Below are 20,317 nucleotides of genomic sequence, written 5' to 3'. Positions count from 1 at the left end.
TCCTCCCAAGGCACAATTCTGGCTGGTTAGGATGGAGGCTGATGGCTCCAAGTTACACATTTGCTCCCAGGCTGGCTCTGCTCTGCAGGTTTTATCTCCACTTCAAGGCTATGCACTTTTCCTTCAGTGGTGAATAACTTTATCCCCCCAAGCACCACAAACTTCTACAATTGCAGTAACTCACAAACTGGTATGGGTGGTTATAAAATCACGTCCTAAATTAGGACAGAAAGAAGCTGAGATTGGAAGAGTAGGAGGAAATCAGAAAATCCCAGGAGAAGAAGAAGGGGAGGGATTTAGTCTCTTTAGAAAACAATAATGCAGTTTAATCTATTTTTCTTTTGACTTTACACACTAAAATAAGCTTCTCAGCTTCTGGGGCTGTCACAAATCATAAGGAAAATAAGGCTATTGGAACCCCATCAGTAGAGTAAGAGCTATGTAGCAATAATCCTGAGGAGTTGTGCAGGGCATTCTATCTTCAAAGTGTTTTACAGACAGTAATTTATTAATCTGTAAATTTCCCCTGGCCATAAGTAACTACACTGCCTTTCTACTAAGTACAGAGAGACTTAAATCCCAAACTGGTACTTGATAGAGATTGTGTAGGAGACAGCTCTGACCTCCTGAGGCTGATTTTGGTCTCTGGTTCACTGTGGTCAGATTTTGCTACTCCAGCACCAGTCTGAATCCAGAACCACTGGTGATGTCTGGTGTTTTGGTACTAACTTCAGTGGGAACAAAACCAGTGTCTAACAGCCCCTGGTATGGGACAGTGTAACAGATCTACTCACAACTCAGCAAATCAACAACAAAGCCCCAGATAAAACTCCCAGGAATTTCCAGAGGTTCTAGGCTGCCTTAYAATCACTGTTTGCCGTGGCTGGGAGTGTTAAATCAGTGCAGAAGTTGACCCCAATCCTGGACTCATCCTACCATGCAGCCTGTCTGATAATGCCTAGGGGAACTCACAGGAGTTTCCTATGCAAACACAGTGTTTCCTGGCACTAAAGGATTATTTCTGTACAGTAGCYACTTGTTAACATTAGGTGGATCCTTTAGATAATCAGCGCTCAGYACAAGGCTATTCCTTCCCTCCTAGCAACAGCATTTTTCTGCCTTTGCCCATTTCTTTCTAATTCCCAAGACAGTGACTCTAAAAGTGATTCTCTCCTGAGCTATCACCTTGCAAAAGCTGGAAGCCTCTGAATAAGAAAGCAGAGAGAGAATATGGAACATGGAACGCACTACAACTACATCCTTACAACAAGACAGCATCAAAGATAGGCTGCTTTGATGGAAAACAAACAGATAATATAATTCTTTATTCATACTGTCCATTATGTTCTTTGTCTGACCAGTTTTTCACCTCTTTTAAGCCCGTTTATATCTAAATCACTCCAGTACTGTCAAAGAGATCATTGTAAGGCCAGAATTGGGTACATAGGCTCCTTTGCCACCCTTATCTGGATATGAAAACATTTGGGTTCATTAAGCATCCTACAACACAAGCCTTATTTCCTTCTTAAGGGTGGCTTAGCTGAGACATGAAAAGCAGTGAGACTGTGAATACCATCGCAAATAATGTCCCAAAGGTCACAAGTAAGGAATTCAAACTGAGGCACTGCAGATCAGTAATACTTTCAAGACTAGGAGAGATTTGCCCAACCATACAGCATGAGTTAGYAATAGCGCTAGGCACAAATTCAATCTCAGACTCCAAGTCTTTTACTCTAAACTAAACAGATCACACCTCTTTCTCTTTCAACTCGCAGCTCTCTTTCAGCAAATGACTTTGCTCCAGCACCAGCCTCCACACAATGCGAAAACAGCAGAGTCAAAAGGATGGATGATTACTGCCATGGTGCTGTGGTCAAAATTTTGGAAAAAGTGTTTGCAGGTGTGTTGCTCCAGCGAACAGCAGGGTGAAACACAACACTGAAGCTTTCTGACRTGCTGCCAGGGAGACAGTCAGACATGCTGACTAAGATGGATGGAAAGACTTTATGTATTACAGCTGGAGCAGTGCTGATTTTATAGCTGGAATTTTATTAAGTGTTGGCTCTTCATTCCCTCTGTAAGCACAGAGAGCTCAGGATCAAGTAGAGTAGGTAACCCTGAGTCAGGACGGTTGGTTCAGTGCTGCTGAATGCGCTGCTCTCCCAGGAATGAGCATCTGCAGAGGCAGGGAGGAGAGGCAGCAGCAAACCACGCCAGGACTCCAGCCTCCACAAGCAAAAAGCCAGCCCCAAAACAGGGCCCGAGAGAGATCTGGCCCCGAGGTCTGGCCTGCAGTCTGTATTGCTACTTTCACCAGCCTGCCACTTCCATTCATCACTTCTTTTCTGTCCTTCCCAAGCTGAGGGAGCTCTTGCACAAAAATGACTCAACTAGCTACTCAGAAGGACTTTTTAAACTGAGGCTCAGCCTTGTCCTAACCAAGTCTGCATGAGTGCCTGGGCCAATAGTTCATACTGAGTTGGCTGAGACTACAAACAGAGCAAGCTCATATCCACTACGAAGTCCTGTGAAGGTAAGCTCCAAGTTATTCAAAAAACTCAGCCAAACGTACTTTAAATGTTCAAGAAGCCTGGTAGCCTGGTGGAGCTACCCCTCTATACAGACTCAGTTGGTATTAGGAGACCAGTGGGGCAGCTGCAAGACTTCACACAGCCCTTCTGGGRTCACTCCAAATAACCTCTACTCTGCATCTCTCACCTGTGGTCCCTGCACAGAGAAAAAGAAAGTTCAAATGCTGTATCAGTAACAGAGTATGTCCAGTCTCCCACATTTGACTGTATTTATGACTTTGCAGGGATGAAACAATCTTTAGTTACCTTTTGRTTCCAATCCCAGGAAACCACACTGCAAAACCGAGGTTTGCCCATCCATCTAAACACAGACTGGCACACAAGCCCTTTAGCATTAACAATAAACGTTCTGACAGCCCAAAATGGTTTATGGTGTCCATGGAAGAAGAAGGGAGCTCTGAACTGAACAGCGGGTCTGTCATCCACAGACATTCAGAAGATTAAACATACACACTACAGTGATTTGTAGAAGAAACATATTTTAAGTGTTCACATGTCCCATGCATCACCCTCCAATGCCTACGTCTTTTGAGGCTCTCCAAGACCTATGACTATGTCACCTGCCCTGCACAGAAATCCTCTGCTAAAGGAGGAATATTTAAAAAGCATTGGATACCTTACAGAAATGCATAAAGGGTTCTGCCAGATCAGCTGGCATGAGCTGGTGTGACCCAAAGGCCAGGACACTCATTTTGCAGCTTCCAGCTGACAGGCTTAGCCTAGACCTGTTTTAAAATTTCCCGGACAATCCTGATTCTGTTGCAGATACTTCCTATTGCTCAAAAACCCTCAGATGACTGCACTTGGGGTGTCAAAACACCAYCTCAGCAGTGGGAGGATACTGCGCTGGTAGAGAGTTGTAATGATGCAGAGCAGAAGGGCACGTCCAGAAACGCACGCAAAGCAGGGAGTTTCCAGGAGAGCAACAGCAACCTGCACCACTGGATCTCCCCTTTCCTAGGTGCTCTGACCACGCAGGACTCAGTGGCRGAGACCTGGGCCATATATTCTTTCTCCCTTGCTGCTTCCCCTTTGCTCACCAACTCCGCAGTTAGCCAGGATTTGCTATAYCCTACTAACGACTATACTAAGTATGCCAGTAGCGCTATGGCAACCTAGGGAAAAAAAACCCTCCCAGCCTTCAGCCTCTGCGCTGCACTGAGATGAACCTTGCTGAGGCGGATGTTGTGAATCCGGCCCTGGCAGTGCCACACGCTGCAAGATGCAGCGATACCAGAGCTGTTCGTCTGCGCCGGGCATTGTAACCAGTTTGCCCGTGCTGCAGAGGGGCAAGTGCTCACGGGGGGACGGGCTAAGCCCCCTGCCCTAGCCTGCGGTGCTCGTCTCCGAATGCTTCCCCCTCATCAAGCCGCTGACGGTTCTTTCCTCCCTCCCTCTTTCCACTTGCYTTCTGCAAATCGTGCTGTCTCCCTTCCGCCCCCAAAGAGGAAGTCCAGAGCCGAGACACACACAATCTGCCTCTTCACAAGAGCTCGGCTGAACGCGTGCCAGAGGAGCTGTGTGCATGACAACATATTTCCTGTCAGGAAAGTGACTCAGTGAGACGGCTATGAGAGCTCATCTTATTCAAGAAGTTCCCTTCTCCCCTTGCGTTACTGAGGCATGAGTCAGAATTCGAGAGCCGGAATTTCAACCCCCTCCGGATCCAGGCACGAAAGGCAGATTTCAGGTTCAAGTCCAGGTCCTGCTTGTAACTCACTGACAAGTTGCTGCCACGTGCTGGGCCCTGGTTTCACCCCTTGTAGAAGGAGAATATCAATATTAACCAATTTCCAAACTTTTAGCTGTTGTTTACTCCCATCTATTTGCTTGCAAAACCATTTATACCATACTCATAGTCATTACATCTGAGCATTACACAGTACATACAAAGAATGAAAATAATGTTCATGCATTTTCTAGAAGCATTTTACACATGACCATTTCATCCAGGATTACCRTAAATGCTTAAAATTACTTCAGCTAATTTTCTGGCTTTAGATCAGCTCTTCCCATGATAAGCAAGCATGCCACATCCTTACCAGAGCTGCTGCTGAGGGTTATCATACACAGCCATAGAGTAACTAGCAGGGCACTGATCATCTTCATCCTGTCAACAAAAAACATGGTTCCGGTTATTTTACAACATTTTGTCACTGCAGAGAATTCCTGAATTCTGAGGATGTGTTTATTCTTCTGCCCTTCCATAGATCCTTTAATTCTTTTTTATTTCATCATTGCTCAAGAAAAGCATTTGTATGGAAATGCTGCCCTGACTGCAGGGGAGCTTTCCAAGCCTGCAAGGGGACAGCGCAGAAAAGGAAGGCTGGGTCATTGACTTAAGTAACCAGCATAGTCCATGTCCATGTGCACGTGGAGAAAAGTAGCTGCTTGTACGTCACATATGGTAGAGTACAAACCTCAACTTTCAGCTCCCAAAACAGTAAGATCCTTCCCTGAGACCTCAAAGCACTTGCTTGTTTATACAGACAAGTGCACATAGCACTCATGACAGTGAGCAGTGGCTGAAGTACCCTTGCTCTGAACATAGGCTTGATGGTTTGGAGTAACAGATGTGCTCGCACAGTCCGAATCTGCAAGGTCTGTTTGCTGATGGTCCGTGCCATGGGTGACCATCAGACAGCTGCAGCTTCACCCTGCTCCTGCAGGCATTTCTGCTCAGGATACAGCTCCAGCTACTTCCAGTCAAATGCTCCTTGAAACAGACACCTTAAAGGAGTCRGTAAGTTCTGGATGTTTATACTTTTCCAGAAATGACCCAAAAGGGGCTTATACTTCCAAAACAGCAYCTACAAGCAGGCACAAAACAATCTCAGACTGTTTTTCACAAYAATTCTCAGCTCCCACTGCAGAGTACAGTTTCCTGTGATTTCATATAAATGTAGACCACCAGTTTCATCTGCCACATGCTCTGGTATTTGGCATTCTGACCTCAGAGCTGCTCACTCACTAGAATAAATTTTGCCTTTTTTTTTTTCTGATTTTCCAGGATGCAAGCTGTAAGCTGCTAGTCACAAAAGCTGACGTTCACTAGAAGCTCTCATTAACGGGATGAAGGTTACATTGGATATTCCTGGGTGMTGTCAGATCACAAGGGAAGGAGAGATGGTTAAAAGGCTAAACTTCATCACAGAATCTCAACTCTGCCAGGCAGATGTGGTAATGAGGATAGTGCTACTGTCATGAGTAYGCTCATGAGATGAGAGGGAAACCTGCACCATCAGGATGTGCTAAAACAGTGGAGAGAGAAGCCATAGAGTTCCCTAAACATAACCCTTATAAGCATGTCTGTAATGTATTCATTACACAAAAGGTACTCAAGGATAAGCAGAGAGCCCCTAAGACCGCACAGATTGCAGATATTAATGGGAGAAGAATGTGTGAACTGTTACTACTGAAAATACAGCAGCAGRTATTCGATCTTTCATTTGTGGCACAGTGCTTTCTCTCTGTTAGGCTCGTCTCTCTAAGTGCTAAGGAAATTTGCAGCAAGCTTACTCTTCCTGCWCAGGGTTACAGACTGCCTTGGAAGTCCTGATGCCTTCATAAACCTGAAAGATGCAGGGAATAAGACTAGTGCATTTTCTTCCCTGGGATTCAGCTAAAAGGCAGGCCTTCTCCTACTTCCCTAATCGAAACTGGAATGCCAGCTGCTAATTAAATCCTTCTTTACTGCCATCTACAACCAATTCCCAGTGTCACACAGGAAGACTCCATGGAGAGGAAACAAAATTAAGTATTCCTACCCTCTGGAAATACTCAAGAAAGATAAAACATCTTTCTGCCAAAAGGTTGAACAGACAGAGAGAATCCAAACACTGCATCTTTGCTYGGGAATTTGGCTGCTGGAATGGAAGAAGTGTAAACAGGATGGGGGGACMATTTTCATAATAAAAATGGTTCCTTCTCTATTAATCATTAGATAAATGCATAGTGAGTCCTAACTCACCCTTATTTTCCAATGATTCTCTCCTACATTTGCACAGATCAGACTGAATTCAGCCCTCAAGCAAGCAGGAACAACTACTGCCTTTGGATGAGTTTCTCTTTTAGAGCAAGGCCATTTATGTGGCCTGAGGCCAAAATAAACTATTATGTTTTACCCAGTGATACATGAACTCTGCAGTGAGCTAATATTTGCATCCATTAACTATGCTCATAAGGACATGCTCCTTGCAGCAGTCTCAACAGAGCCACTGGCTCTCTGTTCCTATGGGCAAGGTGCTGTGCAAGGTATCTAACATTTCCATGCTCTGTCTGCTAGTTTGAAAACTTATGTTTCTTATTCTACCCAGTTATAAAATCAGAAGCGCTGCATAGCTTGATTTACTTCTGGCTCATTCTAGGCTCTTCCAAGATCTTATCAATGGAGACAGTTGGATACAGCTTGTCAGATTACAGCAGTTTCTCTAATCCKGGAATGGGACTGATTTGACCGTGGTCGTGGCTTCTCTGACACTTTACAGATTATAACAAAATATAAAGGACCGTGAAAGGGACAGGGACAGAATCAAAGGCTGGACAAAGGGAACAATCTGCATTTCCTGGACACGCTGCCCATGTCACCATTTACCATCTGAAATGAGGGAAGAGGTTTCTCCTCCCTTGGTTAAGAAATGGAGAGCTCTCACACATAGCAAAGAAGGAAAAGGGACTCTATGGTAGGAGAGCTCCTGAAGTCCAAATCTTTTTTTCTGTGGCACATAAATGTTCCAAAATTAATTAATGCCACGTGATCTGATGATCTGTACAATTACTATAGCACAGGCACCAGTTCTTGTGTACTAGGACCCCTCTTAGTGCTGACAGCACTCTAAGAAGCTTTAATTTAAATGGCCCAAAATCTGTGGTATGTCCCAAACAGAAAGCTGCTCCCAGGATAGTCCTGTGGCCACATAGTGTGCTCATTTCTCACCACAGAAGTTAACGTGATTCTATCAGACCACAAAATGCACCCATTTGTTTGCAGAGAAAAGGCGGAGGGGGCTTTCGTAATGCTGTAAGAACATGGTGCCATAGGACTATGACCCACCTCAGGCTTGTCAGCAATGCAAAAGTTTTCTCAGCCTCTTCCAGCAATCTGCTGCTTTGTTTCGTGACACCAGAAAACATGATGCCATTTTGCCTGGGTGTGATGAAACTGCAGCAGTGCCTGATTAACATCTTACACAATTTCACACCACTGCTCTGAAACAGCAGCAGCCAAAGGAGCCAAAGGTCAGCATGGGAAAAACCCAATCTGCAATGGCTGTGCTCACCCAAAAAGGTCTTCACATCTTGTGTACAGGCAAATAAAACAAAAAGAAAATACTAAGGGGAACCAGGAACAAACTAGTAAGTAGATGCCAGTTCAGAAACCATACCACAGCTAGAATCCCGGATAATTAGGGCTGCTAGAACAAGGCTGGAAAGCTCAGAAACAGTCTCTGTGCTCCAGGAATGTTTCAGAAGACCAACATAATCTCAGGTGTTCTTAAAGTCTCCATAAACTCACATTTTAATAATAGAGACATTGGGGAAAATAAACCATTTCTGTCCTTGATAGAAATTTTTAAAGAAAATTTGAAATGTTCATTTTGTTTCAAATCAGAAATGGTTTTAATTTGGTTCCTGAGCATTTTTCTCTTTAAACTTTCACCTCCTGTTTACTGAGGAGCGCATAATATGGTCATCCAAGAGAATCATGTTCTCAAAAGCTGAAGAGGTGGGAAGCCTTGCTTTTTTTAATAGATACTAGCAGGAAGTGGACTTAATGTCACAAAACCATGAATATTTTCACATAAAACATCTTTTATTAAAACATGCTTTCTAAAGAGATCTAGGTGAGGAATTGTTCACTTCCACCTTTAGCAATGTGTGTTCACTTCTACCTTTAGCAATGTGGACCCCACAAAGTCTTGTACATTTTCCAAACAATTTCGAGAACAGACACAGATGTCAAATAAGTAATGGAGAGTGCAACCGTCAAAGTAACTACTGTACTCTTATTCTCAAAGATATTGCATCAGTTCTAAAGAACAATGCTGATTTTTTCAAGAAACTGCCTTTGTCCCTTCTAACCATGGGCACCTATAGAGATCTGACAGATTTTTTGCTTTTCACTGAGAAGTCACACTAGTATATGCAGAACAAAAGCGCCCTTCAAAACCTTGCCACTAAGTGCTCTGGCTGAAAGGGCATTTAAAATAACAGAACAGTTTTGGAAAGAGGGAAAAAATAACATTGTTCAAAGGGCCAGTGCAGGTTTTGCATATTATTTTCTTCGCATAATTCTGCCCCAAGCTCCCCCGAGTCAAAGGGATTCTCCTGTCTCCAGGGTAAGGGAGGCTGATACAGGACGAGCAAGCTTAGGAGTTGTTTTCCACATAGACTTGGATCTGAAGGCACCCAATCTTGGTCCTGTACACAATTTCTCACCAGAACCGGGAAGCACAAGTGCTTCCTTCTCCCTTCTCCAGCATTTGCCTGGAACAGGAAGGCTAGCAAACAAGAGGCAGGTAGCACAAGGAGTTAGCAAACTTCTGGGCTGACACTACCAGGCCTTCACAGCGTGATTGAGCTAGTGAGGTTTACTCCCTCCATTTGCACTTGGCTTGGCCACAACGGGGACATGCTATAGAGTGGAGCTGATGCTCAGGAAAGCAGCACAGCTCCTCTCCTTTCATGTTACTGCATGCACTAAGCCTAAGAGTGCATCTGTACATAGMCACATTGGAGAAGGCTGCTGGATGAGTTTGCTGGGTTTTCTCACAAGGAAAATACATGTACGGTCAATGCAAATTAAAAGAATCCAAAAAGCAGACAAAAGGCAGTCAGCAAAAGGCCCTTCGGCCCTCCAGGAAACACTCTTACTTTCAGTACGTGCAGGAGTCAGCCCTACAATGGCTGGAATTATTGTAGCATAAACCACTTTGATACCATTCATCTGGGATTTGCAATAGCTTCTCTTTGACCCCGCCTCTCTTCCGGAGAAAATCTGGGCACTGAACAGCAACGTTCTTTCTTACATATTCAGTGTTTCCTCCCATATCTCTCCCCAAAGCAAAACACTCTTGCAGTGAGTTTGCCTGTCCTACGGGAAGTCCTGAGCAACATAATGTTACACTGAAATCTCCCAAAGACATGGGTAGAAAGGCAGGCAATGGGTTTTGAAAGTCCAGTCTTTCCTTTCCAGAAGGTAGTGGCACATTCATTAACATTTTCCTTCCTAGGCTGCTTTTCAGAAAGGAACGGGGRAAGAAATCAGCAGCAATTTGATGATGAATACAGTGAACTGTTCAGTGCACCTCCCTGTGCGCCTGCACACTATGCCACACTCATCGTTTCAGATGCAGCACACTGACCAACAAAGGGCCCCAAATGCTGTCCTTAGAAAAGCAYCCGCATCTCTCCTAAGGGCAGAGAGCCCAATTTGTCTTGGCAGCAACTCCATAACTGCCAGGCACATTTCAGCAGGAATCAGCCAGGGCTGAGATTTGGCCCTGAACCAAGGATACGGTGAGAATGGGAGTGTGACCCCAACAGCACAGCTGATGGCGAGATGCATCCAGCCTAAGAACCTGCAAGATTGCTGTTGAAGTCCTGCTTTTGCCATAAGTTTTGTGTATTACCTTTGGCTGTGCCCACAGCTTCTCTCTGCCTCAGCCTTCCTGCCTGTGGGAATGGGGGTTGCTGCACTCACTAGGGTGCTGTGAGTATTACACTAAAGTAGGCTGTAAGCATTTTGTTCTGAAATGTTTCTACTCTAAAAGCAATTTATATCATCAAAACCAAAGGAAACATTTAGATTTTATCAAACTGAAACTCTTCTGTCAGCTACAAGTGATTGTTTCATGGTAAATATTATACACTTGCTTTTGCAGAGGAAAAAATAAYGAAACTCGTGGGAGTGAGAGGGAAAACTACTCTGGTGAGAGGTCTCCTCCCATCACTAGCACAAAGTACCTTCTGTCTCCCAGGTCCTATGTGATGGTGGCAAGTCCTGGCCAAAGGAAGTGATGCCTTCCTACGCTTGAGACCAGCGGTGCTCACAGACAGCTAATAGTCTTTATACTTAGCTCTGTTGGATACCCCAAATTTGGCATATGGATGCTCAGTCAGTAAAAGAAGGAACCAGCTGGACGAATAGGCCTAAACCTCCTCTACCCCAAACAGTAGACAGAGCTAGTGTTTAAGACAGCAGGACACACACTTATGAGATGCCTGGCCAGCCCCACATGCTGTGCCAGCCAGGAGACAGTAACAGAGCGCCTCGGGCAGCCTCTGTGTCCACCCGCCACCACTGTGGCCTCTCCCTGGCCTTCTGCACCTCATGTATAGGCCAAGGACTCCAGCATGCTGGCAAGCTTGGTTGGCAAAAGTCTCAGGTCCTAGCAGAAAGATGTAAACATCAGAGCCAYGCTTTCCTGCATCTCCTGGGAGTCCTAGGCGCCTCCTGCCAGTGACCTCACTTGGCTGCAGTGCATGGCAGCAGATCCAAAGGCAAGCTGGAGTTCACCACTCTGCTCAAAGCCAATCTGCCCACACTAAAGATGTCAGAGTGGGAGGAAGGAAGGATCTTGTTTCCTCCTTCTCATCATCCTAAAGCCCTGCTATCTGAGGACACCTGATCCTTTCTGTCATCTCAAGGCAGTTTTAAAGATATCATTTGAAGCAAAATGGAAAAAAAACAATCAAGAAACATTTTTTTCCCCGATCTTTAATAATCGTTACACATGCCAATCTGAGGATGAACGCAAAGAACAGTTCATCACTTCAGGGGTCACACCATGAGGTGAGGAAAGAGGATGCTTTTTCTGCTTCAAAAAAGCAACATAAACTGCAGCAGCAACACCAGCCTTTGAAGAGCACCACGAGCTCCAGTGGGCAGAGTACTTGGCAGCTGAACCTGAAGTTCAGAGGCCTGGGGAAAAGTGGGAAGATATTTATTAACCGTGAGTTGTTTCTGGGAGCCTCTACWGTAACACAAGACTTGCCTCTGCCAGTACTGACCTGCTTAGGACACAGAGAACATTGCTAGGCAATTTATGATCCATTATTGGCATTAGATACCATCTTCTTGGCACAGCATCTTTTAGGATCAACAGATTTAAAACTAATAATCAGAATTAACTAGAAGGAACTATACCCCACAAAAGAAAAGAAAAAAAATTGTGACCTAGACAGGTGGAGGGGCAGGGAGAAGTGTAGGTGGCTTGAAAATACGTCTAAAGAAAGTCAGCATTCCCTCCCTTTCTTTTCAGTTCTCATGGGGTCCTCTCGTGGCTTAGCTACACAGAAATGCTACAGATCTTACATACAACTCTGCTGGAGCCTAGTATGCTGCTGATTATGCCCTGGCAGCTCTTTAACAAACATTGCATTTCATACATTTAAAATAAACCATCTCAATAATCTGTCACCTCTCAGAAATATATGCAYACCTGGACAGGACAAATAAACAGCTGTGACTATCACTGAGAGATCTGTGGAGTGGGCTGAAGAGGGGCAGGTTGAGCCACAGCTATGAAATAAAACAGCACAGATCACAACTGCACATGCGCTGGCTAACTAATAGTTCAAAGACAAATCTACAAGGACACTTCAGTGCTGAAGAAAAAGATATCCAGCCAGGATAGTCTATTTTTTAAGTCTGAATAGCCAGGGAATGAAAAACTTCCAACAGAGCTTCAACAAGTGCTGAGACCTTCCATGAAGTAAGACACAATGCTTCTATTTTGGACAGCAATGTTACGGTGAATGAAGCGCTCTGAGAAAGAGGCTATCACAAAATAAACTGACAAACTAACCTTTGCACAGAAATAAAGACATCTACAACCAACGTGGCTCAAAGATCTAAGGAGACTTAAGGAATCCGGAGTGCGTTTCCCCCCCCCCCCCCACTGGAAGAGTGTGCAGAGGAACCAGCATTTAATTTACGCACTCTTCCTTCAGACCATTTCCTTTCTAATGTCTTTTAAATGTAAGCATTGCCACTGCCTTCCCTGAAAGGTTATTCTGCCATTCTTGTAGATACWCCAGCATGTCCACACCGTGCAACACAGTACACAGCAGCAATCCCAAGCTAGCTCAGTCAAAGTCTCTAAATCCAAAGTACATAATACAGAGTCAAGCAGGCTTATCCACTGGGCTTACTGGCTTTCACAGGACCACCGTGGGCCTCTTGGATCCCAGAGCAGATCTCCCAGGAAAGAGAGGCGTCTCCTCATAAGCGCTGCCCGGTAAAGCACGTGCTGGAGAACAGCTGTGCCACTGCCCAGCACYCACCATCACAACAGCAGACGCATCCAGCTCTGCTGACCCCTTGCTGTGATGTGTTCTCAGTTTCGAGAAAYAGTCCGGGAGTTCCTCTTTGTAAGTGCCAGCCCTTACTGCCAGTTAGCTACCTGCTCTTTCATTCCCTCTCCTCTCCTCATACCCCCATGCTTGTAGCCTGATTCTCAGGCTGGCTGTTCTATATTCAGCACACACCACTGCCTGGACCTTCGGTGGCAGCTCTRTGCTGCGTACTGGCACCCCCACGGCATGCCAGCATCTTGCTGTTATCCCGACCTCTTCTCGTTCTCATTCCCTCAGACAGAGRAGCAGCAGGCAAAAGGCCCCCGAGCAACACAGTGCTCTAAAGCGCAACATCACAGTGCTTCGCTTCCCTTTTCAAGTGCCTCTTTTACTGTGCCATTGCTACAAAGTCCCCATGCAGACTGCAATGTCTTCTGCTCTGCAGGCAGGTTTACCTAGGCTGCTGCTAGAGGGAAAGACCTGATCTCCAATTCTCCCTGCAGCATAAAGGATTTCATCAAGTGATTCCAGCTATCCTGGGATGAACAACATATTCAAGGATAAAAGAGAGTCAGTTGAGTCTTCCTGATTCAAATTTTGGCCACACAGTGTTTCCACACCTGGCACTTCTATCAATCAGATTAATTTAAAAACATTTAGCCTTATGAAGAAAAGAAACAAAAATAAGATGTGAAGATGTTTCTCTTCTTCCCCAGCTTAGACAGGCTGCATTGCACGTGYGCTTTACACGTCAATCAAGAACAGAAATTAAAGCAACAGGAAAATGAACAGCAAAGGCACTGAAAACCCAGGAGTCACCTGCCTCCCCCAGCACAGAGCTCACTTACAAACCATTCTCCAGAGCTCCTTCTAGCTCACCCTGAGCCTCTCACTCTATGTGGGAGGACCCACTTGGTCCTCCCAGTGACAGCCAGGGCAACTTGCTTCTGCWTTCTTGCCCCTTCCTGGACAACATAGGATAGTTGCACTCTGCAAAGGGGGACAGACAAACCCAGGTACAGGGAGAAACAAAGGAGGGAATGAGAAACAGAATGAGACAATCATCTACGTGCATCATGTGCATCGCATTTGCTCCTGATGTGTCTAACATTTCCTTCTGCAAATATGAGGTTGCTCCATCAYAGGGAACTTGCTCTGGCTCTGTTTACACTGACCCTACCAGAATAGCACTAAATTCAACCTTCAAACAACAGGATCCTGAATTTTCGAGGCCAGGAGCTTCCCAAGAGAAGGTCTGCTTTGTGACCCACAGCACCTCCATGACAGGAAGGCTGGGACAGAACTGCAGGCAACAGTATGCTGTGATTGTCATCAATATTAATTATTTGGGGAGAATATGATTGATCTCACGAGGGCAATGAATTCATTTCTCAGCTGAATGACAAACAAAAGGCAATATATTCACTGCTGACATTTCCAAAGGCTACAAGGAGCAGGGACAGGAGAAAAGATCTCTTTGCRTTAAAACCCTGATGCAAAGGGCCAAAAATCTGAACAGTCTCAAAATTTTTCATTTGGGAGTCTTTTTTTTAMTATTAGGAAGCAGGTGCTTTAATATTCTTAAATCTGTTCCAGCCAGACCCTAGCCCTGAGCCAGTTCATCTCCTTGCAGGAAGAGAAGTGATSAGCCACTGAGCATCTTTGGAAAGTTGGACTGAGCTCCCTTCTCACTTTTGACACTTCTTGTCAAGGTCACTGCAGCTGGCTAACAAGGAGAAAAAGCTTCTTAGAAAGGGGAAAATCCTGCCTTCTTGGGTAGCCCCAGCTTGGGGCTATTCAGCAAGGCTGAAATGGCAGGGACACTTGCAGGAGGGTGATGCACCACTGCCAAGATGCATYTCCTCTGTGCAGGGGAAGAGGAAGACTCGATAGCCCTGGAGAAAGGCACTGCCCTTCTCTTTAGCCTCAGATTAGGGGTGTCTGCATGTGTGCTGCTTTCCAAGGAGCCAGAGCTGGGCTCCTTCAAGCCCACACAGCAGCTCTAGAGAGAACAAGGAAGATGGATAAATATAAAATGCATTGCAGCCTATTTTAGCAGGAGGACAGACAACACAATCTGTGAGACCATCACTCCAGTGGGATCTGCATTTTGTCTCTTAGTCATACCAAGACAACATCAGCCCCAGCTGGATGAACTGTAACTGGCACAGTTTGCGAGAGCAACACTGTTTGGGATGCAGCRGGGTATCTGCACCCATTCAAAACAAGTGGGTGCCCTACAAGCCCTTCAGAGCTTGCCAACGCAATCGTATTAGGCAGCAGCACATACATCTTCCTCCCACTATCCAGTTCCCTTATAAACAAGGAAGGACTGGAAGATGTTTGTGCTTGAAGGGGGAGGGGGAGGCAGCTATTTCTCAAGAGAACAAATCCAATTATTTGTATTAGAGTGAATTTGTATAGCCCTTTCTTTCAGAATAAGCATTTTCTGCAGATCTCGGAGCTTTAAATCAATAAGTCACTGATAAATTTATGTGGGTGGAGGACTGGATGTTACTGTGGTGGGATGGAGGTGGGATTGTTTTACTTTTGGATTTTTGTGAAGTTTGCTTTTTGCAATAGGGCTTATTTGGAAAATAAATAACTCGAATTTTGGACCGCTGCCTCTGCCATTTACTATGCTCTCATAAGTTCCTAAGGTTGAAGATTTTTAAACAGTTTGCTACGACGGTACTGATATGAGTTTTTGACTGATCTACATGAAACCTACAGTGGCACCAAGCACCAACTGCAGTGTTTGAAAAATTGTAGCGAGTCCCCGATAACCAGGAATCAGACAGCCTCTTAAACTGAACACATTAGGAGAGGCTTCCGAAATCTGTGCCTCTGTTTCCCTAGCCACATTTAGAATAACCTCTCCCCACCTCACACCAGAGCTGTGTGTCTTAATGTCTCTAAAGTGCTTAGAGATGCTGAGACAAAAGATAACATACGAGTGCAAAGTATAAATCAATTCCCTGAGCTCAGCAGTCACTCCAACTGATGGGGATAAATGTACCACATATCTGCCACTGAAAACTTGGGTTCYGAGCCTGTCTTAAATAGCAACTACTTAAGCAGCAGCTCTCTTGGAAGAAGTCATCTTAGGGTTGGTTGGTTTGGGCAAAAGGAGCCCCTGCAGACAGGAAACACAGAAATGTAATGTACTGCTATGAAAAATAGATGTTTCTTCCAGAATAAGGACTCTAACCTGCTCTGATAGCATTTGGTGGTAAGATTTGATTTCAGTAAGAATATGACGGAGCTGTTCAGGTTTATTAACTAGCATGTTAAGAACTCAGCCAAATATAATCTGAAAAGCTATTTCCATCTCTGTTTGTTTTCTAAATGATTAAAAATCCGGTTTAAATATTGYAAGGAAAACTTTAAATCGAGCAAGAGAAGTTTTGGCTTCCTTCCGAGTAGACGGCAATTCCCCAAAACACTACTGCAGATCTAACAGATGGGAATGATTTTTCACTCTTTAACAATCTAATTCCATTGCACTGAGATTAACTGTAATTAACTTATTATTTACATATAGGACAAAAGGTAAAATGATAAAGAAAAACAACTACAAGAAGAAATAATGGGCAGAAAAAGGCAGAAACGGGCTAACACTCCCTCTGAGAAGAAAATTTCATACGTTTCTCACCAAGCAACATAATTGTTATAAATACATAGTTAAACACAATTCCACAGCATCTTGTCAGCACTAAGGATAAACATTTAGGTCACAGTTTTGAAGATCTTACATACAAGTTGACTGAATGTATAAGAATCATCCCTTTGAATATCACGAAAATATCACATCTCTGCAAGTGGACAGGATCAGGCCTAAGAGAGAAGATGTTTTATTTCAGTAATGCAGGAGATTAAGCAAAACCGCAAAAGAAACAAATTGCAGCTTTTCTGTTAAAGAGACAGAAAGGTATTAAAAACTTACTTTTTAAAGTCTTTTTCCAGCTCTGATAAGACCTCAGCTTAGTAGAGCTGAAGAGGCTTCTAAAGCATTTGTGATTCACGTTGTCTCTTTGCCTTTCAGTCGCACAACAAAACTGTCCAAGGAGTTTCATGTCAAACTAATTACCGGTCTTTTACTGTGCTATTTCTAAACTATGAGAATTGTGAGATTAGCCTTTCTCTTTGTGAAAACACTGTGAGGAGAAAGAAATCCTAAATAGTACCCAAAATAAGAAGCTGTTTCGTTCCAGCTTAGCAGCAACCAAATCACGGCTGCACCTTCCACTGACGGCAGCAGCTCAGAACAAAGCGGTTACAAACCACGCAGAGAAAGAAACCCGCCGGCACCTTGGCCTTGGAGCTGCAGGCAGACTCCAGAGCTGGTGGGCAGCAGCAGGTCACTTCTGGGCAGCTTTGTTCTCCTTCTGCCCCTGCATCTGGCCCATCTTTTAGACCTGCAGGAGCATCTGCTYGCATCCACCAGGTATAAAGATGCTATCAACTGGCTGCCTCTGCCAGGCAGAATAGAGGACCAAGCTCCCGGCTCTGCTTACGGGGGCAATGAAGTCCGTGAGCTGTGTGAGGAGACAGGTAGAGGAGGAAGGAGGAGAGTGGGCAGTGTCTGAACTATGAGCTCCCATGTGGAAAGTGTTTCAGTTCCCAGATAACGTGGTGCTGTTCACAGATTTCAGCTTATATAGGCTTTTCCATACATCTATTTTTATTCTCAAAAGTACTCCTTGTCACTCCATGATAAAAAKCAAGACTGGACAGCATGGCTGAAGCTGCTGACAGGCATCTGAAYGCCTTCACACGCTGGTTATAATCTTCCTAACTGTCCACCTTGCTAAAGCAAACTGTGCCCTGAAAGCCAAGCTGGGGTGTCCTCTCTCTCATGCTGCCAGCTGCCAGGGTCTCTACAGCAAGTTTTTACAACCCAGAGTCTTGCTACAATGGGAGGACATTTGACAACAGTTTTGTGGAACTTGGGAGAGATGGGGAGGAGGAAAGGAGATTATCTGCTTGCCGAAACAACCAACATAAAACTCCAGAACATAACAATAAAAGAGAAGGAATAAAGAACATGTTTTGCCTCTTAATCTGAAGTAGCAAAGTGCTTCTCCCCTGATGCTGGCATGTGGCATATGCAGGTCATGAAGGAATAAAGCTGGGACAAGCTTTCTCTCCCCCTCCTCCTTCCTATATGCATATTTCAGAGGATAAAATTACAGCACCAGGGCCAGCAAGGAGGCATTCTTCATTCCTGTGCCTTTCCAGGCACTACTCAACCTCCCATCACATTACAGTCCCAACCCCCTGAAGTCTCTCTGACTCATAGTTCCTTCCAGGCACCTAAAAGTTGGGCTACCCTGATGCCTGACCCCGGACAGGAGCCTGTTTAAGTCCAGCCTTGTGCAGCACCCACCCTCTTTGCACACTAACAAATGCTCAGACGGAGCACTTGTCTGTGAGCACCTGCAGAGAACCCCAGAGGTCTGTGAGAAGGGATCCCAGAGTAGTTCAGTCCGACAGCATGGGTGCAGGTTTTCCCTCACAGACTCTAGAGACATTGGGCATGGGCAGAGTCAAGCATGCGTAGCTCATCCTACACAGTATGTTGATGCTTTGCACTCAAACTCCATCCAGAGACACAAGAAGAAGGTCACAGGGCTGCACGTGTATAAACCTGCTCTCTGCCTTGTGCAGAGGTATTTCTTTACCAATTTAACCTCTCWTCCCACAGCTGCCTGCTTCATCTCCATGCAGCAGCTCCCACGTTCCCAGTTCCATGTCTTCAGATCATTTCAATGCCCTGCAAGCTTCCACCACCTCAAGTCTCTCTTCATGGCTTTAGTCTTTGAGTCCCCCATTATCCTACCTTCTTACTCTTGCAGGATTGGAGCAAATGCTGTTATGGAAAAGGCATTCCCACTGGCAGAAACAACGCTGTATCTATTTTCAAATAAGGAGAGTATCTCTGTCATAAAGATTAATTGTTTCAGCTTGCCCTTCCCTGCTCACCAGAGCCAGGTAGGATACACAGGCAGAAAAGCAGGACTGCCCCCAGCACTGAGCCCTTCCACCAGAGACCCCCTGGATTGGAGTGATGCTCTCCTCACACGTACAGGAGAAGCATTTCCTGCAAGAAACACAATACAAGTAAATCTTCAGGAGCTGCCAGAAGCARCCTGTTATAAATGGCCCTCTACGTTATGAGATATGGACTCTCTACAACATAGCTAATAAATAATATCCCGTGATCCTTCTGTGTATGGAAGTGTAAGTTCAGTGACAGTTCTGCTTACCCAAGAGGGGCCAAAGTTAAAAATGGAGTGTCAGGAAAATACTACTTTTTAATTAAATTGCAAATATTTTGTAAAAAAGATAAGGAGCTTGCTCCAATCTCCCACATCCAGAAATAAAAAGCCCTTCCTAAGACAACAAAACTGAAAACATGAAACAAAGGCCATCATTTAACAAGRAAAGAAGATTTGTAAAAGAAAATAGAATTTTATCCAAGTATTATTACCAGCTATTCRCCAAGCAGAGGCTAGGATGAGTGTGCTCTCTGGTTTGCAGTAACATCTCAGGACCCTGAGATCAGGATCCCATTGTGCCAGGCACTGTACAAACCCATGGAGAAACCTACCTAGGCTGACAAACAGGCACAGTCACCATAACCAAGGGAAGTGAGAGTGGTACAGAAAAGGGCCACCTGAAGAACTGGAGCTCTGATGGTCTCTATTTTCCTCTTCCTTTTTAGGAAAGCATTGCCATCAGCCAGTTTCCACCCAGACACCCCCACAAAATGCTTTGCATAAGGGGGCAGCTGATCCCAGCAAACACACGGCAAAAAGCATCCTGCTGCCAGCATCTAATCACTTTCAGATTGTTTTCTCAGATGTGCCTTTTCCACTTTATTTTCCTGCTGCGGCTTAAATCTGACCCCCTTCCTCTCTCCCCTTCATTTCAAAGATCCGTTTGACAGGCGAAGGGGACAGGTATCACAGGCTCACACATTTGAAATGCAGATGAAAATTAAAGTTGCATCCATCAGCGCCTGTAGYGATCTACCTAGAGAGGCACATGCCCAAATTTCCCTGCTCCAAAGGAGGGAATTTAAGCAAACCACTCTGCATTTAATTTAACGGAGCTGCAGGAGCAGCTGAGCTACGCACTGGTGGTCCCACAGGTCGCGTTCAGAGCCCACACGTCCTCCGTGGGGGGACGACAGTGCCCAGCGCAGAAGCCCCCCACGTCCCCCCCAGCTAAGGCGGCCTCGCACCGCCGGTCCCGCGTCCCGCCGGGCCGCCCCGGGGACGGGGGGCAGCCGGAGCCCACGGACACGGCAAGCGCCACGGGACGGCCCCACCGAGGGTGCCGAAGCGAGCCGCCATGGGCACCTCCGACCCCCCTCCAGCACCTTCTCTTCCCCTCAAGCCCCTCTCCAGCTTCCCCCCCCC

The 20,317-nt window shown here is 45.3% G+C and overlaps 1 protein-coding gene across 4 annotated transcripts in view; it reads right to left on the bottom strand.

Annotated features, from left to right (window-relative positions):
• IL1RAP (interleukin 1 receptor accessory protein) overlaps positions 1–20,317 on the bottom strand; it is a 51,906-nt gene that overhangs the window by 31,039 nt on the left and 550 nt on the right. For 2 of the 4 annotated variants that reach the window (XM_085325173.1, XM_085325176.1), the window contains 2 exons: positions 4,634–4,701; positions 4,000–4,131 (listed from right to left, as the gene is read on the bottom strand). In XM_085325173.1, coding sequence (XP_085181299.1) covers positions 4,000–4,131; positions 4,634–4,700 — 199 coding nt within the window. In that variant the 5' untranslated portion in view covers position 4,701. Of the gene's footprint in view, positions 1–3,999; positions 4,132–4,633; positions 4,702–18,875; positions 18,896–20,317 lie in introns of those variants that run through there. The other 2 variants (XM_085325174.1, XM_085325175.1) reach the window with 2 other exon arrangements.

This window comes from Rhea americana, unplaced genomic scaffold (assembly GCF_003343005.1).
Source record: "Rhea americana isolate MKP2758 unplaced genomic scaffold, rheAme1 scaffold_96, whole genome shotgun sequence".
NCBI classification, from domain to species: Eukaryota; Metazoa; Chordata; class Aves; order Rheiformes; family Rheidae; genus Rhea; species Rhea americana.
This window is presented reverse-complemented; position numbering and strand designations above follow the sequence as displayed.